Source organism: Podarcis bocagei (assembly GCF_964188305.1).
Source record: "Podarcis bocagei genome assembly, chromosome: 10".
NCBI classification, from domain to species: Eukaryota; Metazoa; Chordata; class Lepidosauria; order Squamata; family Lacertidae; genus Podarcis; species Podarcis bocagei.
In genome coordinates, this window is record NC_138135.1 from 53,777,075 (window position 1) to 53,796,261 (window position 19,187).

The 19,187-nt window shown below is 41.1% G+C and overlaps 1 protein-coding gene across 3 annotated transcripts in view; it reads left to right on the top strand.

The window, feature by feature from the left end:
- Positions 1 to 12,805, top strand: part of GXYLT1 (glucoside xylosyltransferase 1) — a 34,433-nt gene extending 21,628 nt beyond the window's left edge. For all 3 annotated transcript variants that reach the window (XM_081211749.1, XM_081211750.1, XM_081211751.1), the window contains 4 exons: positions 1,815 to 2,066; positions 5,627 to 5,750; positions 7,086 to 7,258; positions 9,779 to 12,805. In XM_081211749.1, the coding sequence (XP_081067875.1) occupies positions 1,815 to 2,066; positions 5,627 to 5,750; positions 7,086 to 7,258; positions 9,779 to 9,940 (711 nt within the window). In that variant the 3' untranslated portion in view covers positions 9,941 to 12,805. The remainder of the gene's footprint in view (positions 1 to 1,814; positions 2,067 to 5,626; positions 5,751 to 7,085; positions 7,259 to 9,778) is intronic.
- The last annotated feature ends 6,382 nt before the right edge of the window (positions 12,806 to 19,187 follow it).

Sequence of the window (19,187 nt, forward strand, 5' to 3'; positions counted from 1 at the left end):
TGCCGTTTACCTTCCCACCACAGCAGTACCCATTTATTTGCACTGGCATGCCTTTGAACTGCTAGGTTGGCAGGACCTGGGACAGAGCAACGGGAGCTCACCCCATTGCAGGGATTTGAACTGCCGACTTTCCGATTGGCAAGCTCAAGAGGCTCAGTGGTTTAGACCACAACGCCACCCATGTCCCCCTGCCCACAGACAGCTGTCTGCAGACAAAAGCTGGCTCCCTCAATCTGAAAGCGAGAGGAGTGCCGCAACCCCATAGTCGCCTTTGACTGGACTGGGATCCTTTACCTTTACCTAAAATCTTAATAGAAGGGGATGGACTGGATAGGTTCAGGGAGTGGTCAGTACCTCACATGGGTACCCCAGTGACTTGAAATAGCTGCTGGTGCAACCCATATTGAAGAAGCACTCCCTGGATCCAGAGGTTTTGGAAATTACCATCCGGTCTCTATTTTTCCTTTCCTGGGCAAGGTGATGGAGAAGGTTGTGGCCAAGCCAGCTACAGCCACAACTAGAGGAAGTAGATTATCTAGATTAGAACAGGGTGGTCCCTTGGCAACATTTGATGTCTTCACACTTGTGCTGCCTTCCCAAATCCAGGTAAACGAGTTGCTGGGCTTTGGGAAGGAGGTGTGAGGGCTCTAACAGGGTCCAAAGCCCAGCACCTTGCTTATCCAGCTTTGGGAAGGTGGTGTGAGGGCCGGGTGTCAAATTTTGGCCTTGTCCCCCTCCCCACATGATAAGGCATTGTATGGCTGGTGGGCTCCATGTTGAAGTACTCTTGCGTCCCAATTGGTAGGGAAAGTTGGACCTCCCTGATCTAGATTAATTTCAGTCTGCTTTTTTGGCACACAAATAGCCTTGGCTGCCGAAGTTGCATTTGATGACTGAAAGATACTGTTCTTGGCAGTCCTGGGATCTCAGTTTTTTAGAATGTGTTTTAGAATATTTTAAAATAATAATAATAATAATAATAATAATAATAATAATAATAATAATAATAATAATATATTTTAATACTGTTTTTAGTTGTTGATGACTTTTCAAGTTCTATTATTGCTCTGAGTGGGATCAGTTCTATTTTTCTAGAAAAAAGTATTACCAGAACTCACCATTCTCTTAGAATAGCAATGGTGCTCATCTGAGTTCCAGGGAGTTCCAGCTGGAAAAAAAAAAGCCCTGGGTGGGATATAAATTAAAATCAATCATGTCACTTAATTACTGTTGTCTCTCCCAAGTGGCGTACAAGGGATTCAACACAATGAAAATAAAAATCAGTTGAAACTATTAAATCAGAATTCAATTAAAATACCTGCTGGAATAAAATAGACTTCAGTAGTTCAGCAGGGAAGGGGTCCTGTCTGACCTCAGGTAGAAGGGAATTCCTTAAAACTGGGTCTACAATCCTGACTGCAGAGCTCCTTGTGTGCAGGAGACATGCCTCTGTGTCATGTGACGCCACAAACAGTCACTTCCCCAAAGACCTCAGCAATGAGGCAGGAATATAAGGGATCGAGTGGTTCTTCAGGTATCCTGGATGCAAATTGTCAAGGGCCTTATAAATTAATACCTGGCCTTGTAGTGTATGAACAGCCAGCGCAAGCTTTTGAGCACTGGAGTTATGTGCTGGTGCTAATATGTCCCCATCAACAGTCTAGCTGCAGCATAGAGAGAAGTTTGTCTATTGGTGAAGAATCGATAACTGCTATTGATACTGATCTTCCTCAGTGGCTTCTTGGTCAAGATGAGTCGTAGCATGGTTAGGGTTTGACTTAAACCCTCTTTCTAAAAACCCATTTCCTTCACAGTTAATCCTCAAAGATGTGGACTCTCTGCTCTATGTTGACACGGACATCTTGTTCCTAAGACCTGTTGATGATATTTGGTCCTTCTTGAAAAAATTCAATTCCACTCAAATTGCTGCAATGGCACCTGAACACGAAGAACCTCGCATCGGGTGGTATAACCGTTTTGCCAGGCACCCGTATTATGGAAAGACTGGAATCAATTCTGGAGTAATGTTAATGAATATGACCCGCATAAGAAGAAAACATTTCAAGGTATGTCTTTTGGTTCTCTCATTTCCAAGGTCAGCTTACTCTCTCCACTGAATGAATGCAGTTTCACTGACCTCCCAATTTCCCCATACGTTGTTTTTCCTCATCCTGCAAGGAAGATCATCCTGCTTCATTTTCCCTAATGGAAGCCTTTTGGTTTATTCCTGGTTTTCAAGATAGGATCTTTCCTGCAGCTTCTTCCTTATGGCATTTCTTCACATGCCTCTCAAATAGAATATGGTGTCTGTCTTCTTACTGTGAATTACTATCCTGCTAAAGAAATAATGGGAACAGTCTATTATAGTGTAGATGCTGGTCTAACCAGAAGGTGGCGCTGCTACACTGCTTACTACAACCTTCCCACTTCTGTAAAAACACTGCTTGCTTTAGTGCATGTTGTTCTTAAGGCCTCTTGTTTAATCAGTTCATATAACCTGCACATAAGCCCATGTTTAAACTAGAAAAATTATATTAACTGCTGCTGTACTGCAGCTCTTGACATTATTAAAAGAATACTCAGAGACGCTGGGATAAATATTAAAATCGGTGGTGTACCTAACAGTTTTGCAGGGATTTTTTGCTTATGGGAAGCAATGCACTGGTGGCAAATGGGGCACTCTGTTCTTGTTTGACAGACACATTTGCCACATTTGCAGAAAATTTAGTATAGCCCTCCAGTCTCATCGTTATCACTTCACTCAGGGTTTCCCAAATGTGTGCCTCCAGCTGCTTTTTGAACTACAACTCCCATCATCCCTAGCTAGTCAGGGGTGGTGGGAATTGTAGTCCAAAAACAGCTGGAGACCCCCAAGTTTGGGAAACTCTGACTGAAGTAGTCACCCTTGAAAATGTCATGGGTTTTGCCTTTCCATTGTTTCAACCATGGAGAATTGATAGCCATTGTATTTGCTTGCTTGGTGTGCTTGAAAAGTGCTCTTAAAATGCTTTTGTGGTCTGCTCAGAGTTGCTCTGGTGTTCACAGTGCAAACTTTAAAACTTTAAAGTTTTAAATGTTTCACTCCGAGTAGCTCCATTGAAATTAACGCACCTAACTTAGTCGTGTTTGTTAATTTTAATGGGCCTACACTGAGTAAAGCTTTGCAGGAGAACTTGAATAGGAAGTGCTATTTATGTAGCCCTAAAGGAGAACCAAATATCAGGGTTGAACTGGATGTGGAACCATTTAAAAAAGGAAATAGCAGGCACAGGTGACCCATTGTGGATCATGACCCTGGTGGATGGGGTAAGAGGACGCCTAATTTGCTCCCATCGCACCCCAATCCAGATCGGGGCAGAACTCCCATTCACACCATTTGAAACTTTTCTTCCAATACAAACAGCAAGTGTGAGGCCCCAATCTGGATTGCGGGTACAAAGAGCTAAGACCTTCTTACCCCACAAGCCAAGGTCTGATCTGGATCAGGCCTTCTACACTAGGCATTTACTTCTTAAAAACCCACTCATGTAATTGCATGAAAGGTGCTGTACTGCATTTAGCTTCATTCTTCCTTCCAGGGAGAGGCTGTGTTTTCCTGCTAGGCTTAGAGTTGGCTAGTTTGAAAAAGGAAACCCCAAACAAGAATTCCTTGATTTTTAAACAAGAAAAACACAGCTCTGCCTGTTCAGACACATTTCATATGTTGCCAGAGAAGGGTTCCTGGAGGGGAGGAAAATATGCTTTCCAACCATGTGCTGTCATCTGCTCCTTTAAGGAGCACAGGAAACACCTGTGAGAACGGAAAGGAGACATTAATTCTGAATATTTTACCTAAAACTATTTTATTTTATCGGAATACAAACTAAGCACTATTTTGTTTACACATCATACCCAAAGCAAAGGGCTATGTTAGTATCAGTGACTAACAACCACAAATGGTATTTGCTTTTATTTGAAAAATAGTCTTTACTAAAAAACATTTGAATGCCACAAAAGAGAGTACTGCATTCTTATTTCTTGCCAGTTCACTATTTATATTCCTTACCCTTCTTGTCTTTCTGTTCATTAGCCCTAGTATCTTTGGGCTTCTTGCAGCAGCTGAATGAATTTGTTCCTTGTTTTGTATGATTAGCCACAGATATGAACTGTAGTAGCTGAGGCTTGTTGACTTTAAAAAAATAATAATCACAGTTTTAAAACTGAATTTAGCTAGTCTTGGTATGTATGTCACATTTATTCATTTACCCATGTATTTAGTGTTCTTATTACCTGCCCTTGAACCAAAGGTCCTAGGGTGATTTATGTGATTTTTATTATTATTAAAAAAAACAGAACCTCAAAATCACAGTAAAATCAGCAGCTGTGCATAATAGTAGGCATGGAGGAAACTAAAATGCCACCTCGTCCCACACTTCCAAAAACCTGGACAAAAAGGTGCATCTTGACTTACTGATTAAAGCTATAAGCCAGGGCAGGATGCACCTTGGAGGGAAGGGCATTCTATAATCTAGGGGCTACTGCTGAAAAGGCCCTTCCATGGGCCACTGACCCTTCAACCACAACTGGTGCTGCTGCTGAAAGCAGGGCTTTCCAAGCCTACCAAAACTATCAAGTCAATATCGGTGGAGACATTCCTTCAAATATTTGGGGCCAAAGCCATCTAAGATTTTTATATTTTTTATAATAAGAGCACCTTGAATTGGATCCAGAAGCAAACTAGCAAGCAGTGTATCTACCCTTTTAGACTGGTGTAATGTGCATCTGGTCTGTGGCACCTGTCAGTACAGCGGCTGCCACATTCTGCACCGGTTGCAGCTTCTTATGGGGCAGAACCATTGTTAAGTTGTGGGTGAACATATCAGACGACACAGCGATTCTTCAAACAGCTCTTGTTTATTCACAGGCCAGGACAGAACTGAACTGAACGGTTCAGTCAGCCTGCTTATATAGAGCTCCAGTACAATGTAACTGTAACATTTTTCTAAAACTATCCAATCACTGAACGTCACTTTCGATCCCTTATTTGCATAACTATCTACAGTATCCCCCTGCTGGCCCAGGGTGAGAACTTCAGTACATAACAAACCATAGCTGTCAATGTTTCCCTTTTCTTGCGAGGAATCCTATTTGGAATAAGGGAATTTCCTTTTAAAAAAGGGAAATGTTGACAGCTATGGGCAGAACATATAAAGTGCATTACAATAGCCCATTAAGTAAAATTTCAGGAGCACGTTGTAAAGCTGAATCTTTTTTTATTATTATCATCTTGTATAGAGAAATGAAACACAGAAAGGCAGGTGAGTGGTCAACCAAGCCTCAAAGTCTGCCTAAATGTGAACGCCTTTAACTTATTTATTTCCTTATTTATTTCATCCCGGAACCCAAGGCACTATATACATGGTTCCCAGGCTGTCGCTCATCCAGACACTGACCAGACCCAGATCTGCATAGCTTTAGCAAGGTGGCAGCCTACTTTGCCTTCAAACCATAAGTTGAATCCTAAAAGGGACTGGAGAGATTGCGTAAAGTGGCTCTTAATTAAAACAGAGTTCCAAAAGATAGATGTCAAAACCTATTATATTCCTGTCTTGGCTCTAATACTGGTCATTTGTGTTTGATGTTGAAGAATGATATGACCACAGCACGGTTACGGTGGGAAGAAATTCTGATGCCGTTGCTGAAAAAATATAAGTTGAACATAACATGGGGCGATCAGGATCTTCTGAACATTATGTTTTTTCATAATCCAGGTAAGCTGCTTTTTTTTTTTAGAATGCCCTTTGAATCTTGCCTATCCATATGCTACTGCTATCACGCAATAGAGATGGGTATGGTTCCCTCCTCAAAGTGTGTATGGTTATTTTCCCTATGCCTTCTCATCTCTGTCACAGAACATCTTTATTTGAAATTAATCTCCTATGAGCTTTTTCTGTAAGGGCACTTCCATACTAACCAAGTTTCAGTTTGACTTTGTACTACAGCTGCTGTAGAATGGCTGCTATCAAATTCTACCCAAGAAACTGATTTGGTGTGGTTTTGCTTGTGTGGTTGAGATCTCATTTGAATTGGAGTGGGGCTAATTGGAATCTCGGTTGTTTCTGGTTCACGATATAAGCCAGGATTTCCCCACAGAATTTCACTTATTTCTAATTTGCTTTCTTTCATGTGACTGAGCGAAAACAAGGTCTGGGAAACTATTTGATAAATAGAGAGCGTTTGTTGAGCTCCAAAGAGCTTTCAACATGGGTTAGGCTTCGGTTAATATGGTAGTTCTTGAAACATTGTACAGACAAGTTCATTTTGGGGCTCCAGTGACATGGATGTAGTTTTCTGTGCCATTTTTTGTTGACTTGCCCACTACCTAGAGTTGTGTTAAAATCACATTTCCCTTGGGGCTCCTTAAGACCTATGTGCCCCAAGGGAAGTCAGAAGCCAAGAAATCCAGGCCAAAAGAACACATAACTAACACCTTCTGAAAAGGAACGTCAACAGCCTGAGGTGACTGTTGGGGCAGCCCCACTTTCCCTGGGGTTGTGTAAGAGCTGTGGACCCTGGCATCAGCTTCTGAAGTAGGTCTGAGAGTATTTTATACCAGTGTATTGAAATTTGGTGTCTTGGCAGAAAGGTGGCATACAAATGAATAGTTGGGACAGCGTGATCTCTAAAGTAAGATCTTCCATCTTTTGAATAAGTCTGAATACGTTTAGTGAAATTACAATTGGCTAGTAGAAGTCAGATTAATAAGGGTAAAGTGACTGTATGCATGGCTGGCTTGTTAGTGGTTTATACCATATATTTAATTAAAACATTGGGAGAGATCCATCCTAGTATGAGTGGGCTTCTCCTCTCTTCCACCCTCACAGGCCCCCATATACCCCAATTTCTGGAGAGTTGAGGGTTGGAGGGAGGGGAGACAAGAAACCAGATGTTTCATTTCACAAACAGATTTCCCTTGTGCAAGCAGGTAGATATCATTGTATGATTACTATTGTCTTCTGTTGTATAAGCCACCAAAAGTTAAAAAGGAACTTGAAACTAATTAATGGTTTGCCTGTAATCACTGCAGTGTTGTTGTTTTTGCACAGAAAGCCTTTTTGTTTTCCCTTGCCAATGGAACTATCGGCCTGACCACTGTATTTATGGAAGCAACTGTCAGCAGGTTGATCAAGAAGGAATATTCATCCTCCACGGAAACAGAGGGGTTTACCATGATGATAAACAGCCAGCTTTTCGAGCTGTGTATGATGCAATAAGAAATGTAAGCTTTTTAATCTCCAATCTGGTATATGAATTGACATCTCTACTATTGTTAACTTCTAGAATTAAGAACAAATGTTTGAAATCTTACTCTGTCCTTTTTTTTATGCATCTCCCTTTTTAACTTTCCAGTTAATATGAACGCAACCAGGTCCTCAAACTTCATTTGACCAATAATTATTAATTAACCTGCAAAGTGCACATTTTGAGAACTTTATACTGAAGTTTCAGGAACGCTTTCTATAAAAGATCTTAATGTCTAAGAGTAGCATAAGTACATAAAGTTAGATCTAAGTTTTGAAAGAAAGAGATATTGTGGACTTCTTGAAGTTCGGAGTCTATTGATTTAGGTTTTGAATGTATTGGCTTCCAGTATCTGCAAAAAAGGAGAGAGACCCCCTCTGGTCTTAAAGGTTGCAACCTTTGGCTACAATCCTGAATGGTGCTAAGCTTGAATTTAAACTTCAGCATGACGAAGCACAACATTGGGCTCTAAAACATGGCAGCATCTCCTTTCCCCATATATGCCTGCTTGACCACTTTGATCTAAGGAACTTGAACTGTTTCAGGTGGCTCGTAATTCACATTCTGCAGTTATAAGAAATCAGTCTTTTAGTGTGGTGTCACCTATGACTTGGAAGTCTTTGTCTACTGACATCACACACAGGCCTCTTTGCTGTACAGTCGTACCTTGATTTTCAAACAGTTTAGTTCTCGAACGTTTTGGCTCCCGAAAGCCGCAAACCCGGAAGTGACTGTTCCGGTTTGCGAACTATTTTTGGAATGTCCGACGGGGCTTCTGCGGCTTCCAATTGGCTGCAGGATTTTCCTGCAGCCAATCAAAAGCTGCACTTTGGTTTCCAAATGTTTTGGAAGTCTAATGGACTTCCGGAATGGATTCTGTTTGACTTCCAAGGTACTACTGTACTCTGTTTGGTGCCTGGTTAAAACATTTTTGCTAAAGCAAGCCTATCCAGACATATAGATGTCATTGTGTTTTTATCTCTTTTACTGTTAATTTTTTTAAAAAATAATAATTTCTATTTGTTCTCAACTGTTCTTTATTGATAATATTAATATTTCTTGTAAACTGCTTAGAGGTTTTACCTCAGTCATGTAATATATAAATGTTGTTAACTGTATTAAAAAATAAACAGAAGTTCAGTTTGGTATATTGCTTTAGTAAATGCTGGTAGTTTCCAGAAGTTCACTGAGAAACCACAATGGAGGCGTTACCAGAAGTGCCTTAGACAATTCTTCTGTTCCCATTTTATTGTTGAAATTAGTAAGCAGTGCTTCGATACTGGAAAGCTCCATTTTATTCTCTCTCCAAACTCTTATTCCTGTCTCATATCTGTATAATTTAGTTACTTTAATTTGTGCAGTTTGCAATATATAAATGCACGTGCAAGTCTTTCATGCTTGGCATAACTGTTCAGCTTTCTTGTTCTGCAAATAAGGTTTCTAATAAACTATTTATCAGTATATCAGCATACTCACTGAAGAGTTGTAAAACGTAGCAATGCTGCTGATTTTAATGTTCATCCTATCTTGTATATAACCTTCAAAGATCAATAGCATATTTTAATGGTGCTTTGTTGCATGTTGTCATATAGGTATAAAAATGAAGAAAAGTACTATTGGGGGCCTTAGAATGCACTACACCGAAAGAAAATGTGGTCTCATAAAAATACAATTTCTTTGTTCCTTTGAGTATTGCCAGAAAAAATATTAAGAAAAGAAAATCTCTCAGCTTTATTTATGATCAGTTTTTGTTTATGCATAACACATAGGAAAGATGTAGATCAATACTGACCTGATGCCAGCAAGATTAGCAAAATTATTTTATTTTGAAATGTTAAGTTAGCATATTACTTGGTTTCTAATGTAGTAAAATAACCTGTAACTCTGGATTAATGACTGTTTTTACTTCAGGTTTCCATTAAATACTGTGTATGCGTGTACATAATTCAGTTTAATGAAGCTGCCCCATCTTTAATGGTACTATAGATTACTCTTTTTCTACTGTTTCAACTCAATAAGAGCCATATATTATTTTAAAGAATGTCATACTGAGATAATTATACACATTTCAGGCCAAAGCTACAACGTGGCAGGCATGTGATCATGTAAATTAACCCATTAATTTAGGTGCCTGACATTCATTTTCAGATTTGTTTGCCTGAATAGTTACTTTTTTTTTTTTTGAGGCTTGTTTCCTGTGCAAAAACCATTTTGCATTCATTTAAGCTGACAGTAATTGGATGTTTTGAGTAATCAAAATATATTGCAAACTTGCCAGAGGTCTTTACGTATTACACTGTGTTAAGAATATTGCCACCTTTTCACTAGTTCTTGTCTTAAGTACGACTCGTATATAGGGAGACTTTTGTAAAACTGAATATTTAGTGCAACAATGGAAAGCCGTTTTAGAATTGTTTTGGCCAAAGCAGTACTGTTTGGGTTGTGTTGCTAACTGTGACTTGTTAATACAGCATTTATAATTTCCTCTTTCCCCCAGTATTCATTTGGTGATGACTTGGAACATGCCTTGTTGCTACCCCTTGAACTGGAGCTACAAAAGACACAGCACACTTACTGTGGAAGAATATACAAAGTATTCACAAAGCAGCTAACCAAAAGCATAAGGGACATTTGCGATAGAAGATCTAAAGGGAGGTGATCATCTTAGGCTCCCCAAACTTTTGAATTAAACAACACAGATGTGAGAGAATATATGATGCCTGAAGGATATTCATGAAAGAAACAGCACATTCCTCTAATCAGTTGTTATGTCGAGAAGTATGCTGAGAACTATCTCCCAGTGTGGACAAAATGAAGATGCCGTTCTTCTTGAAGAATTCTCTGCAGGAAGAAAAGCACACTGCAGAGAACTGTTTGAAGTTCAGTTAGTACACATTTTCACAACGGTGAATTGTAACTGAGTCAAGCGTTGCAGAGTTTTGTATTCAGGTTTTCCCCTCTATATAATATAATTCAGTTTCTTTATAACCTCAAATGCGTCAGATACAAATGAAGGTCTTTATACTGTATAAATGACTGTACACTTTGTCATTCCTAATCTCAAATTCTGATAAAACTGTGAACATTGCCGTAACGGAGTCAGCACTAACCTCACTTTAAAAGCATGAGAACAAACTGTTTACAAATCTCAGAAGTTATTCCGTTTTCAGAGGAATGTGTTATGACTGATGACAATCTATATGTGCCTTTGTCTTCATCTCTTGTATTTTACAATATTTTGACAATCATGTTTTACTTTTTTTTAGATGTAAGCTGCACCTAATAATAGGACTTCCACTCTAGAAATAAATACCTAGTGGAAGCAAAGCTAGTGTCATATGTAGTTAATAATATATTGGCGTAAACCAGGATTGGGGAATCTGTGGCGCTGTCCATGAGCGTTGGCCATGCTGGATGGGACTGATGACAACTGGGATCCAACAGCATCTGGAAGGCAACAGGTTCCCCACTCCTATAAACAAAAGCTGGGATCCAAAGATCTACATAGGCGTGCTAAAGAGCTTGGCCCAGTTAGACTTCTTTGTCCTCAACCCCTTGAACAGTGGACCTCGTTTCCATATCCCAAACCAGTTTTGGAAGCCTTAACAGCATCAGACGCAATTTGCAACATGGCGTGAAGGCTGTGGTTTGAGAAGTCCATTCCCAGAGCCCCTTTACAAGTCCAGAGCTAGTGTGATTCTTTGGGTCCCGACCAACATTTTAACATGGTAGAACTCAACGCCAAAATAATATGGCTAGATTTACTAAGGCAAAATATGATATAGATTTTATATAGTTTTTATTAAATTTGAATAAGATTTTTATATATTCTTACTGGCCCTTCTGGAAGAAGGAATAAAACATGTTGTGAAATATACTATAGTTTATTATGAAAATATTTTATTCACTCAGCTCCACGTACAGTAGGCTTAGTCATAAAATAATGATGTGTGGATGGGCTGTTACTCATCCTGATTTGACAGTTGTTTGCTTACCAAATAGTTATTGTATATTTTGCAACAAAGCTTTAAAATGATTGGCCAGAATCTGTGCTGTTACAAGTGTCTTGATTTCAGTGGAACCATAATATGGCGCTCTTGTTATAATGTTGGTTTGGAATTAATATGTTTGCTATAGCAATAGTAATTAATGACTGCAAAATATTTTACTGCATAAAATGCTATTTTCATTACAGTACTTAATTATTATAATATTATACATATAGTGAGAATGAAGTTGGTCATATCGGAACATGGAAGTTATCCCTCCTTGTCTAACTGGATCTAGCTTTCTTGCAGGGGTGAGACACCTGGGATCATCCAGATTTTACTGGAGTATAGTACCTAACAACCCTGATCTCTGGAGCAGATCAGAGCTGGAGTTCAGTAACATCTGGAGGGCCCCAGTTTCCTCATCCCTCTTCTTCTGTTTTGGCATAGGCTGACATCTCAGAACTTAGCATCCCCAGCTGCTAAAAGAGTGAACTCTAAAAATGTAATGCATCCTTTACTCTCCCTACTGCAGCTCCTACTATATAACACAGAGAACATTTAGAAAAGGGCATATGCATTGCATGCTAAGATGTGAAACCTCTGCTGTTATTGAATGACAGGTGGGACCTGCAGCAAAATCTTGCAGTGTATCTGCTCTAACAGTTCTGGGAGCCAGCCAGCCATGATCATTTGACTCTCCCGTTTACCAGTTTCCCTTTCCAATTGACACAGAATATTCCATGGCTACTGGGCATGCTAAGTCATCTATGGACTGATTCTTCTTCTTTTTGGGGCGGGGTAGGGATTTGACCCTTAGGTTTAAAAACAATTTTTGTACCTCTGCAAACCTTGGGATTTCCCCCACCTTCCTGAGCATGCTGATGCCTCCTTTTGTTTCCCAGTGGCTCTGTTTCAGCTTAAAACCTGTTAGCACTCACCAGCAGAGTTCACTGTTAGAGGGATGATAATTGACTGGTGAAAATTAATGCTACATCTCATTTTTAGTTGTTAATTTTAGTTGACAAAAGCTGGCGCGCCCCAAGTTTACTTCAGTTTGCAGATGTTAAAAAAGCAGGGGAGAATTATTTCAGAAAATAATTTGGCAATGGGTCACCTTTCTCATCCATCTTTTGGAATGCTGTTCGCATGTTTGTCCCAGTGAATGCCACACTAAGAGCAAAATATACCTTCATATTTTGGAAACTCATTTGGCTCATTGAAAGGAATTACCTTATTCTTTTCGTGTCTCACTGTTCATAACTATAGCTTGAGTAGTAAGTGTCTTGATGTCTTGCTAAATTTATTTATGTACCTTTATAGATTGCTCAATTGTTCAGATTTCTAAGTGATGAAAAAGCTCATTTTAATACTGAAACATGGGTATAGATAAGAATTAAGTTCTATGAAGTCATGCTGTAAGTTTACTTTAATAGTGTACATGTTCTCTTAGAAAATGGACACAACTGGAGGCCAGTTGGCTCCTATGCGAAGCATTGTTACAATTATTTTTACATAAACTGTGTTTTGTATTACTCTGCTTCTTGTTTGTTCTTTTAGGAAGTTGCCAGTGGGTGATATATCTTGACACTCAAACTATAACATTAGGGTGTCAAATGGGGTGGGTATCTTGCATTCCTCTGGGTTTAAATGTCTAACCAGGCCTCACCCTCATGCCAAAATATTCCCACTAGTTCTGTATGTTGGACAACCACAGATATAATACATGTTGCCATCGTTCAGTTTCTGCTACTTCCATTAGGTCATTTACCCCATGCTCTCTGTTGAGTATGATGAGAGATGCCAACCTTAACTTTCCCAGCAAGGAAAGCTGAATCCTGACAATTCTAATTGGGATAATTTTCTAGTTTTATTTTGATGCCAAAATATGGTGGCCAGAGACAGTATCCAGCAAAATAGTTCCATTAGCAGAAGGATTTCCGTTTGGGCAATGGAAACCCCCTTCCAAATGGAACCCCCATAAGCAATCAAGGCAAGGTAAAAGGTAAAGGGACCCCTGACCATTAGGTCCAGTCGTGGCCGACTCTGGGGTTGTGGCGCTCATCTCGCTTTATTGCCTAAGGGAGCCGGCGTACAGTTTCTGGGCCATGTGGCCAGCAGGACTACTGTATTTTTCGCCCCATAGGACGCTCCGTCCCATAGGACGCACCTAGTTTTTTGGGGGGGAAATAAAGGGAAAAAAATTTCCCTTTATTTCCCCCCAAAAAGCAGGTCGGGGAAACAACCAGGTCGAGGAACAGCGGGATGGCGGCGCTGCGCCTCCTTGCTGTCCCCCGAGCTTGTGGGGCTGGCCGATGTCTGCCCCGCGCGAGGGGCGCTCTGCATCAGGGCGCCCCCCCTGCGGGGCCGGCAGGCTGCTATCCGCAGCGTGGGGAGCCTTGCCGGGAAGTCCGGCAAGGCTCCCCACGCTGCGGATGTCTGCCTGGCGAGGGGGGCGCTCTGCTTCAGGGCGCCCCGCCCGCCGGGCGGCAGGCTGCTATCCGCAGCCTAGACATCCCTGCCGGACCTCCCGTAGGGCTGCCTAGGCTGCGGATGTGTTCCTGAAGCCTGGAGAGCGAGAGGGGTCGGTGCGCACCGACCCCTCTCGCTCTCCAAGCTTCAGCAAAAGGCTGCATTCGCCCCATAGGACGCACCCAGATTTCCCCTTCATTTTTGGAGGGGAAAAAGTGCGTCCTATAGGGCGAAAAATACTGTAAGCCGCTTCTGGCAAACCAGAGCAGCGCATGGAAATGCCGTTTACCTTCCCGCCGGAGCGGTACCTATTTATCTACTTGCACTTTGACGTGCTTTCGAACTGCTAGGTTGGCAGGAGCAGGGACCGAGCAATGGGAGCTCACCCTGTCGCGGGGATTCGAACCGCCGACCTTTTGATGGGCAAGTCCTAGCCTCTGTGGTTTAACCCACAGCGCCACCCTTGTCCCTAATTAAGGCAAGGAGAGATGCAAAATGTGGACAGGATGACTAGAAAGGGGTTACAAAGCACAAGCGAGCTTGATCCTTGCCCATCACGGCCAATTACAGTTAAAGAGGGGGTGGGCACTTGGGGCCCAATGTGGAAGAAAGTATTGTAATGCAGATTGTCCCAATCTGATATCCACTGGAAGTTTCGGGTTGGAGCTCACATCATCCCTGTCCATTGGCCATGGTGTCTGGGACAAATGGGGGTGTAGTTCAAAACAACTGGAGGGGACCAGGTTTTGGAAGGATGTTGTAATTATGGGAGCCAGTGTGTGCATTCATGTGTGTATATACACAGTTTGTCCAGGTGCTATGTATACTAGATTAATTTCCGGGTGAGAAATAAGGAACATCTGGTCCACAATGATTAAAACTTAGTTATAGCTTGGATCAATAGTCTTATCTTTTCCATAATTGTGGTTCAGCTTTCCTTTGCCAGCCAAGGATTACTACCAGGTCATTCTGCCATTACAGTAGTGTAGGGCTGCCATACATATGGAGAATCCCAGACATTAATGGAATTTCAAAGGAAGAATTGATGTCCAGGGGGAATTTCTGAAATGTGGCATTTTGTCCTGGATCTTAGACAAGTCAGTAAAAATAAATCACAGTTTGGGGGCATTTTTGGGGTGTCCTGGTTTTTACATTTTGAAATATGGCAACGCTACAGTAGAGAATAAAAAGATAAACTACTTCCACCCCCATATAGTGTTCAGATATATATATAGAGAGAGAGAGAGAGAGTGAGTGCGCGCTTTTATTCATATTAGTGAAATTATAAAACCAGCAGAAACGTGCAGTTTATGAGGGAGACCTATTGCATTTTCCCTCCCTTATGTTCTGGAAAGGTCAATTTGTGTCTCATTTTTTCCTTTGCTTCATTAACATCATCCCCATTCACATAATTACAGACTTGGATACAAAGGATTCATTTTTTCTTTTACGTTCATCTCTTATGAATCTTAATGTTCAGTCAGCCATTCGTGTACACATCTTAACAGAGCAATTCATGTTAAATCCATTTATTTTACTCCTGTTAATTTTTTTTTTGAGAAAAAAAGAACGTGGATGTAGAAGTTCCCCTAAATTACAAAAACCGCGGTTGAATTCATAGGTCTTTAGAGCACTTTTTAAAAAAAGCTTTCAAGAAAATGGAAGATATTTAATCAGTTTTTACTCCTAATTTGGGAATGTAGGAAATTAAAAATTAATTAAGCTGGATGTTTTATCTTTATATTGCTATCCTACTATGCTTCACTGAGCCGCTGTGTCTAGAGACCCATGCTGCTTGAATGTTGTAATCTTGAAAAACTTTAGAACTACTGTGTAAAAGACAGCAGAGCTGGTCCCTTGTCTTCAAATTTCTTTTGCATATTTAAAATATTTCCCATCTGAGTCCCCCAACCCCCCCCGCCAAGGTTAGCGGTATGTTGAATGAGAGCAGATTGCGCATAGAGCAGAAAGCAGAACTCGGTGGTATTCTTGCATAAAGAGTTCAGTCAGCTTCTAGGTATGGTAAGGTATGTGTCAAAAATTTAATTAGGCATTTCCAAGGAAGGCAATAATTCTGATATTAGAAAATACAGTTTGTGTGCTTTAGAAGTATCACATTTATTATTTGCAGTGCTATTTTTCGGGGGGGGGAGAGGTGCTGGAACTTTGTAACAGCAGAAGCAGTTTCATGCAGAAGTTACACGTTGAACCCTTGACATCTCCAGATGGAAGGATCACGTAGCAGTTGGTGCGAAATATCTACCCAAGTCTCTGGAGAGATGCTGCCTTTCAGATTGGGCGTGATGGGCAAACATTGACTGATGAACAGAGAACTAAATGAAAGCAGATAAAAGAAGAACATTCTGAAGAGAAAATGTTGTTTCTTGTCAGGATTGTTCAGACTTTTCAGTTTGTTTATGTTGTAGACTAAGTGAACATCTGTTGGTGTTACCTTGTGTTGCTTTCATAGTGCTAAACTTTTGTTTTGTGATGGTCTAATGCAGCGTTCGCCAAACTTGGATCTCCTGCTGTTTTTGGACTACAACTCCCATCATCCATAGCTAGCAGGGATTATAGGAACTGTAGTCTAAAAACAGCTGGAGATATAAGTTTGTGAAACACTGGTCTAAGGACACAACATAAACAAATCAATAAACAAACCAGTTCCTACTTTTATCTCTTAAATTTAAGGACACAGTCTAATCCAGGTTTCCTCAAACTCAGCCCTCCAGGTGTTTTGAGACTACAATTCCCATCATCCCTGACCACTGGTCATGCTAGCTAGGGATCATGGGAGTTGTAGGCCAAAAACATCTGGAGGGCTGAGTTTGAGGAAGCCTGGTCTAATCAGTAAAAGTCCTGCTTATTCTGCTATAGTTTACTCACACATTGAAGATGTCACTTGATGAGACAATCAATGACTGATGAATATTTCAATGAAAGAATCAGCTACACATAAATGATAATATTAGCTGAGCCAGCCCACACATGAGGTAGGGTGAAGCATCCACCTCAGGCAGTGGAAGCGCAAGAGGTGGTGCTCCACCCCCTGCCACTGCTGCCAACACCAGATTGCCTCCATCCAACCAGTGAGAAACAGGGGGTTTGTGTGTGCCATGTTGCTGCTCAGCTTCCCCACCCCAGACAGAGAAGGCGAGTGGCTTTGTAATGCCTAGCTCTCACCCGAGTTTGGCAAGAGCTGGGGTGTGGAAGTGGTGGGGTCTGGAGCACGGCAGCGGGAGGGAGACAGGAGGTGGCAATTCCCATTTCACCGTACATGGCAAAATGGGACAAGCCACCCTGCTAATACCTCGGGTTACATACGCTTCAGGTTACAGACTCCGCTAGCCCAGAAATAGTACCTCGGGTTAAGAACTTTGCTTCAGGATGAGAACAGCAATCGCACGGCGGCGGCACAGCTGCAGCAGGAGGCCCCATTAGCTAAAGTGGTGCTTCAGGTTAAGAACTGTTTCAGGTTAAGAACAGACCTCCAGAAGAATTAAGTTCTTAACCCGAGTAGTTCTCCCCTTCCTTTTATTTCTGGCTTTTCCTTTTTTCTTTTTGCAAACATCTACTGGACAACAGTGATTCACTCTCTTGAGGTTTCTCAACAGGAAAACTACAAGAAACAAAGTGGGACTAAGTATTCCCCTTAACATTGACATTCTGTTCCATGTCCTTTCATTGCAGCTGACAGGAATGGTGCAAATGGCTAGAGGACGCATAGGGGGGGAAATGATTTTGCCGTGTCTCTTCTATATTATCCTGATCTTTATATGCATTGTGAAAAACTGAAATGGAATAAAATCCAAACCTGGTTACTACTGACTCATCTGGCACGATTTCAGTAAATGCACATTGGCAGGAGATTCCTTTCTTAACTGTTGGTGCCCTTTATAGAGAATTTGTGGACGGCCCATCATACTGTCCCCACATTACACTGAAGATGCAATAATCCTTATGCAGGACATTTCTGAACGTGGTGCTGTTGTTGTCTAGTCGTTTAGTTGTGTCCGACTCTTTGTGACCCCATGGACCAGAGCACGCCAGGCACTTCTGTCTTCCACTGCCTCCCGCAGTTTGGTCCGACTCATGTTTGTAGCTTCGAAGACACTATCCAACCATCTCGTCCTCTATCGTCCCCTTCTCCTTGTGCCCTCCATCTTTCCCAACCTCAGGGTCTTTTCCAGGGAGTCTTCTCTTCTCATGAGGTGGCCAAAGTATTGGAGCCTCAGCTTCGGGATCTGTACTTCCAGTGAGCACTCAGGGCTGATTTCCTTCAGAATGGAGAGGTTTGATCTTCTTGCAGTTCATGGGACTCTCAAGAGTCTCCTCCAGCACCATCATTCAAAAGCATCAATTCTTCGGCGATCAGCCTTCTCTATGATCCAGCTCTCACTTCCATACATCACTACTGGGAAAACCATAGCTTTAACTATACGGACCTTTGTTGGCAAGGTGATGTCTCTGCTTTTTAGGATGCTGTCTGGGTTTGTGAACATTTCTGAACGTGGTAGAGTTATAGAAAACCGTAACATCTATTATGACACAGGGGCGCTCAGCTGAAAGAATCGTTGCACAAGCTTGAGACCATTCCTAGGAGGCCAAATGATTTACCAGAAGTATCTAAAGTATTTTGGGTAAGCTCTGACTATAACATAGAAGGATACAACTTGATACATGTGCCCGCATTATTCTTTTTCAGGCAATGTATCACTATACAGTTAAAAGTTACTGAACTAGGTATCCCACAAGCATTACTAAATGTGTTTTTTTAATTCATTTAATACATTAGTTTGATTTAGTCACTCAGCTTTGCAAATGCCAGAGAAACCTATTTCTAATTATGTATAGTTTGAAGAAAAGTCTTGGGAACACTTTCTATAATCCTAAGGAAACAAAATGTGCATACAGTCATAAGAAAGACGGTGTGGAAAGGGCACCAGGCACCAGGAGGGAATAGGGAGGGGGGAAGAAATGTGATTCTGTTTACATTTAAAGGTGAACACACAAAATCTGCACTTTCTGAAACAATTCACAATCTAAGGAACAGCCAGCCCTTGAAATTCACACTTCTCCGAATTGTGCAGTACCGTTCTCCAGCAAGCAGTATGTACAAAAATGCATACTGAGGTAAAGTTTGCAAAATAACAAACAAACAAATGCACATATTAGTGAAAATAACATACAATAATGCATTATACTAGGAGAAACTGCTTGCAATAATATGTACGTTAGTCAAAAGGGAAATCAAAAATTTGTTTATTGGGATAAATTTGCACGAATATCATGATGAATCTTCAGGAGGATCTTTTTTAAAAATTGGCAAATTGTTACGTAAATGTGGAAAACTGCATTTAGGATTAGGGAAATCAGAAACTTAGAGAATGGAAATTGAGAGCCCCCCCCCAATCTCTAGGAGGGAATGGTGCATGATCTGTAGGG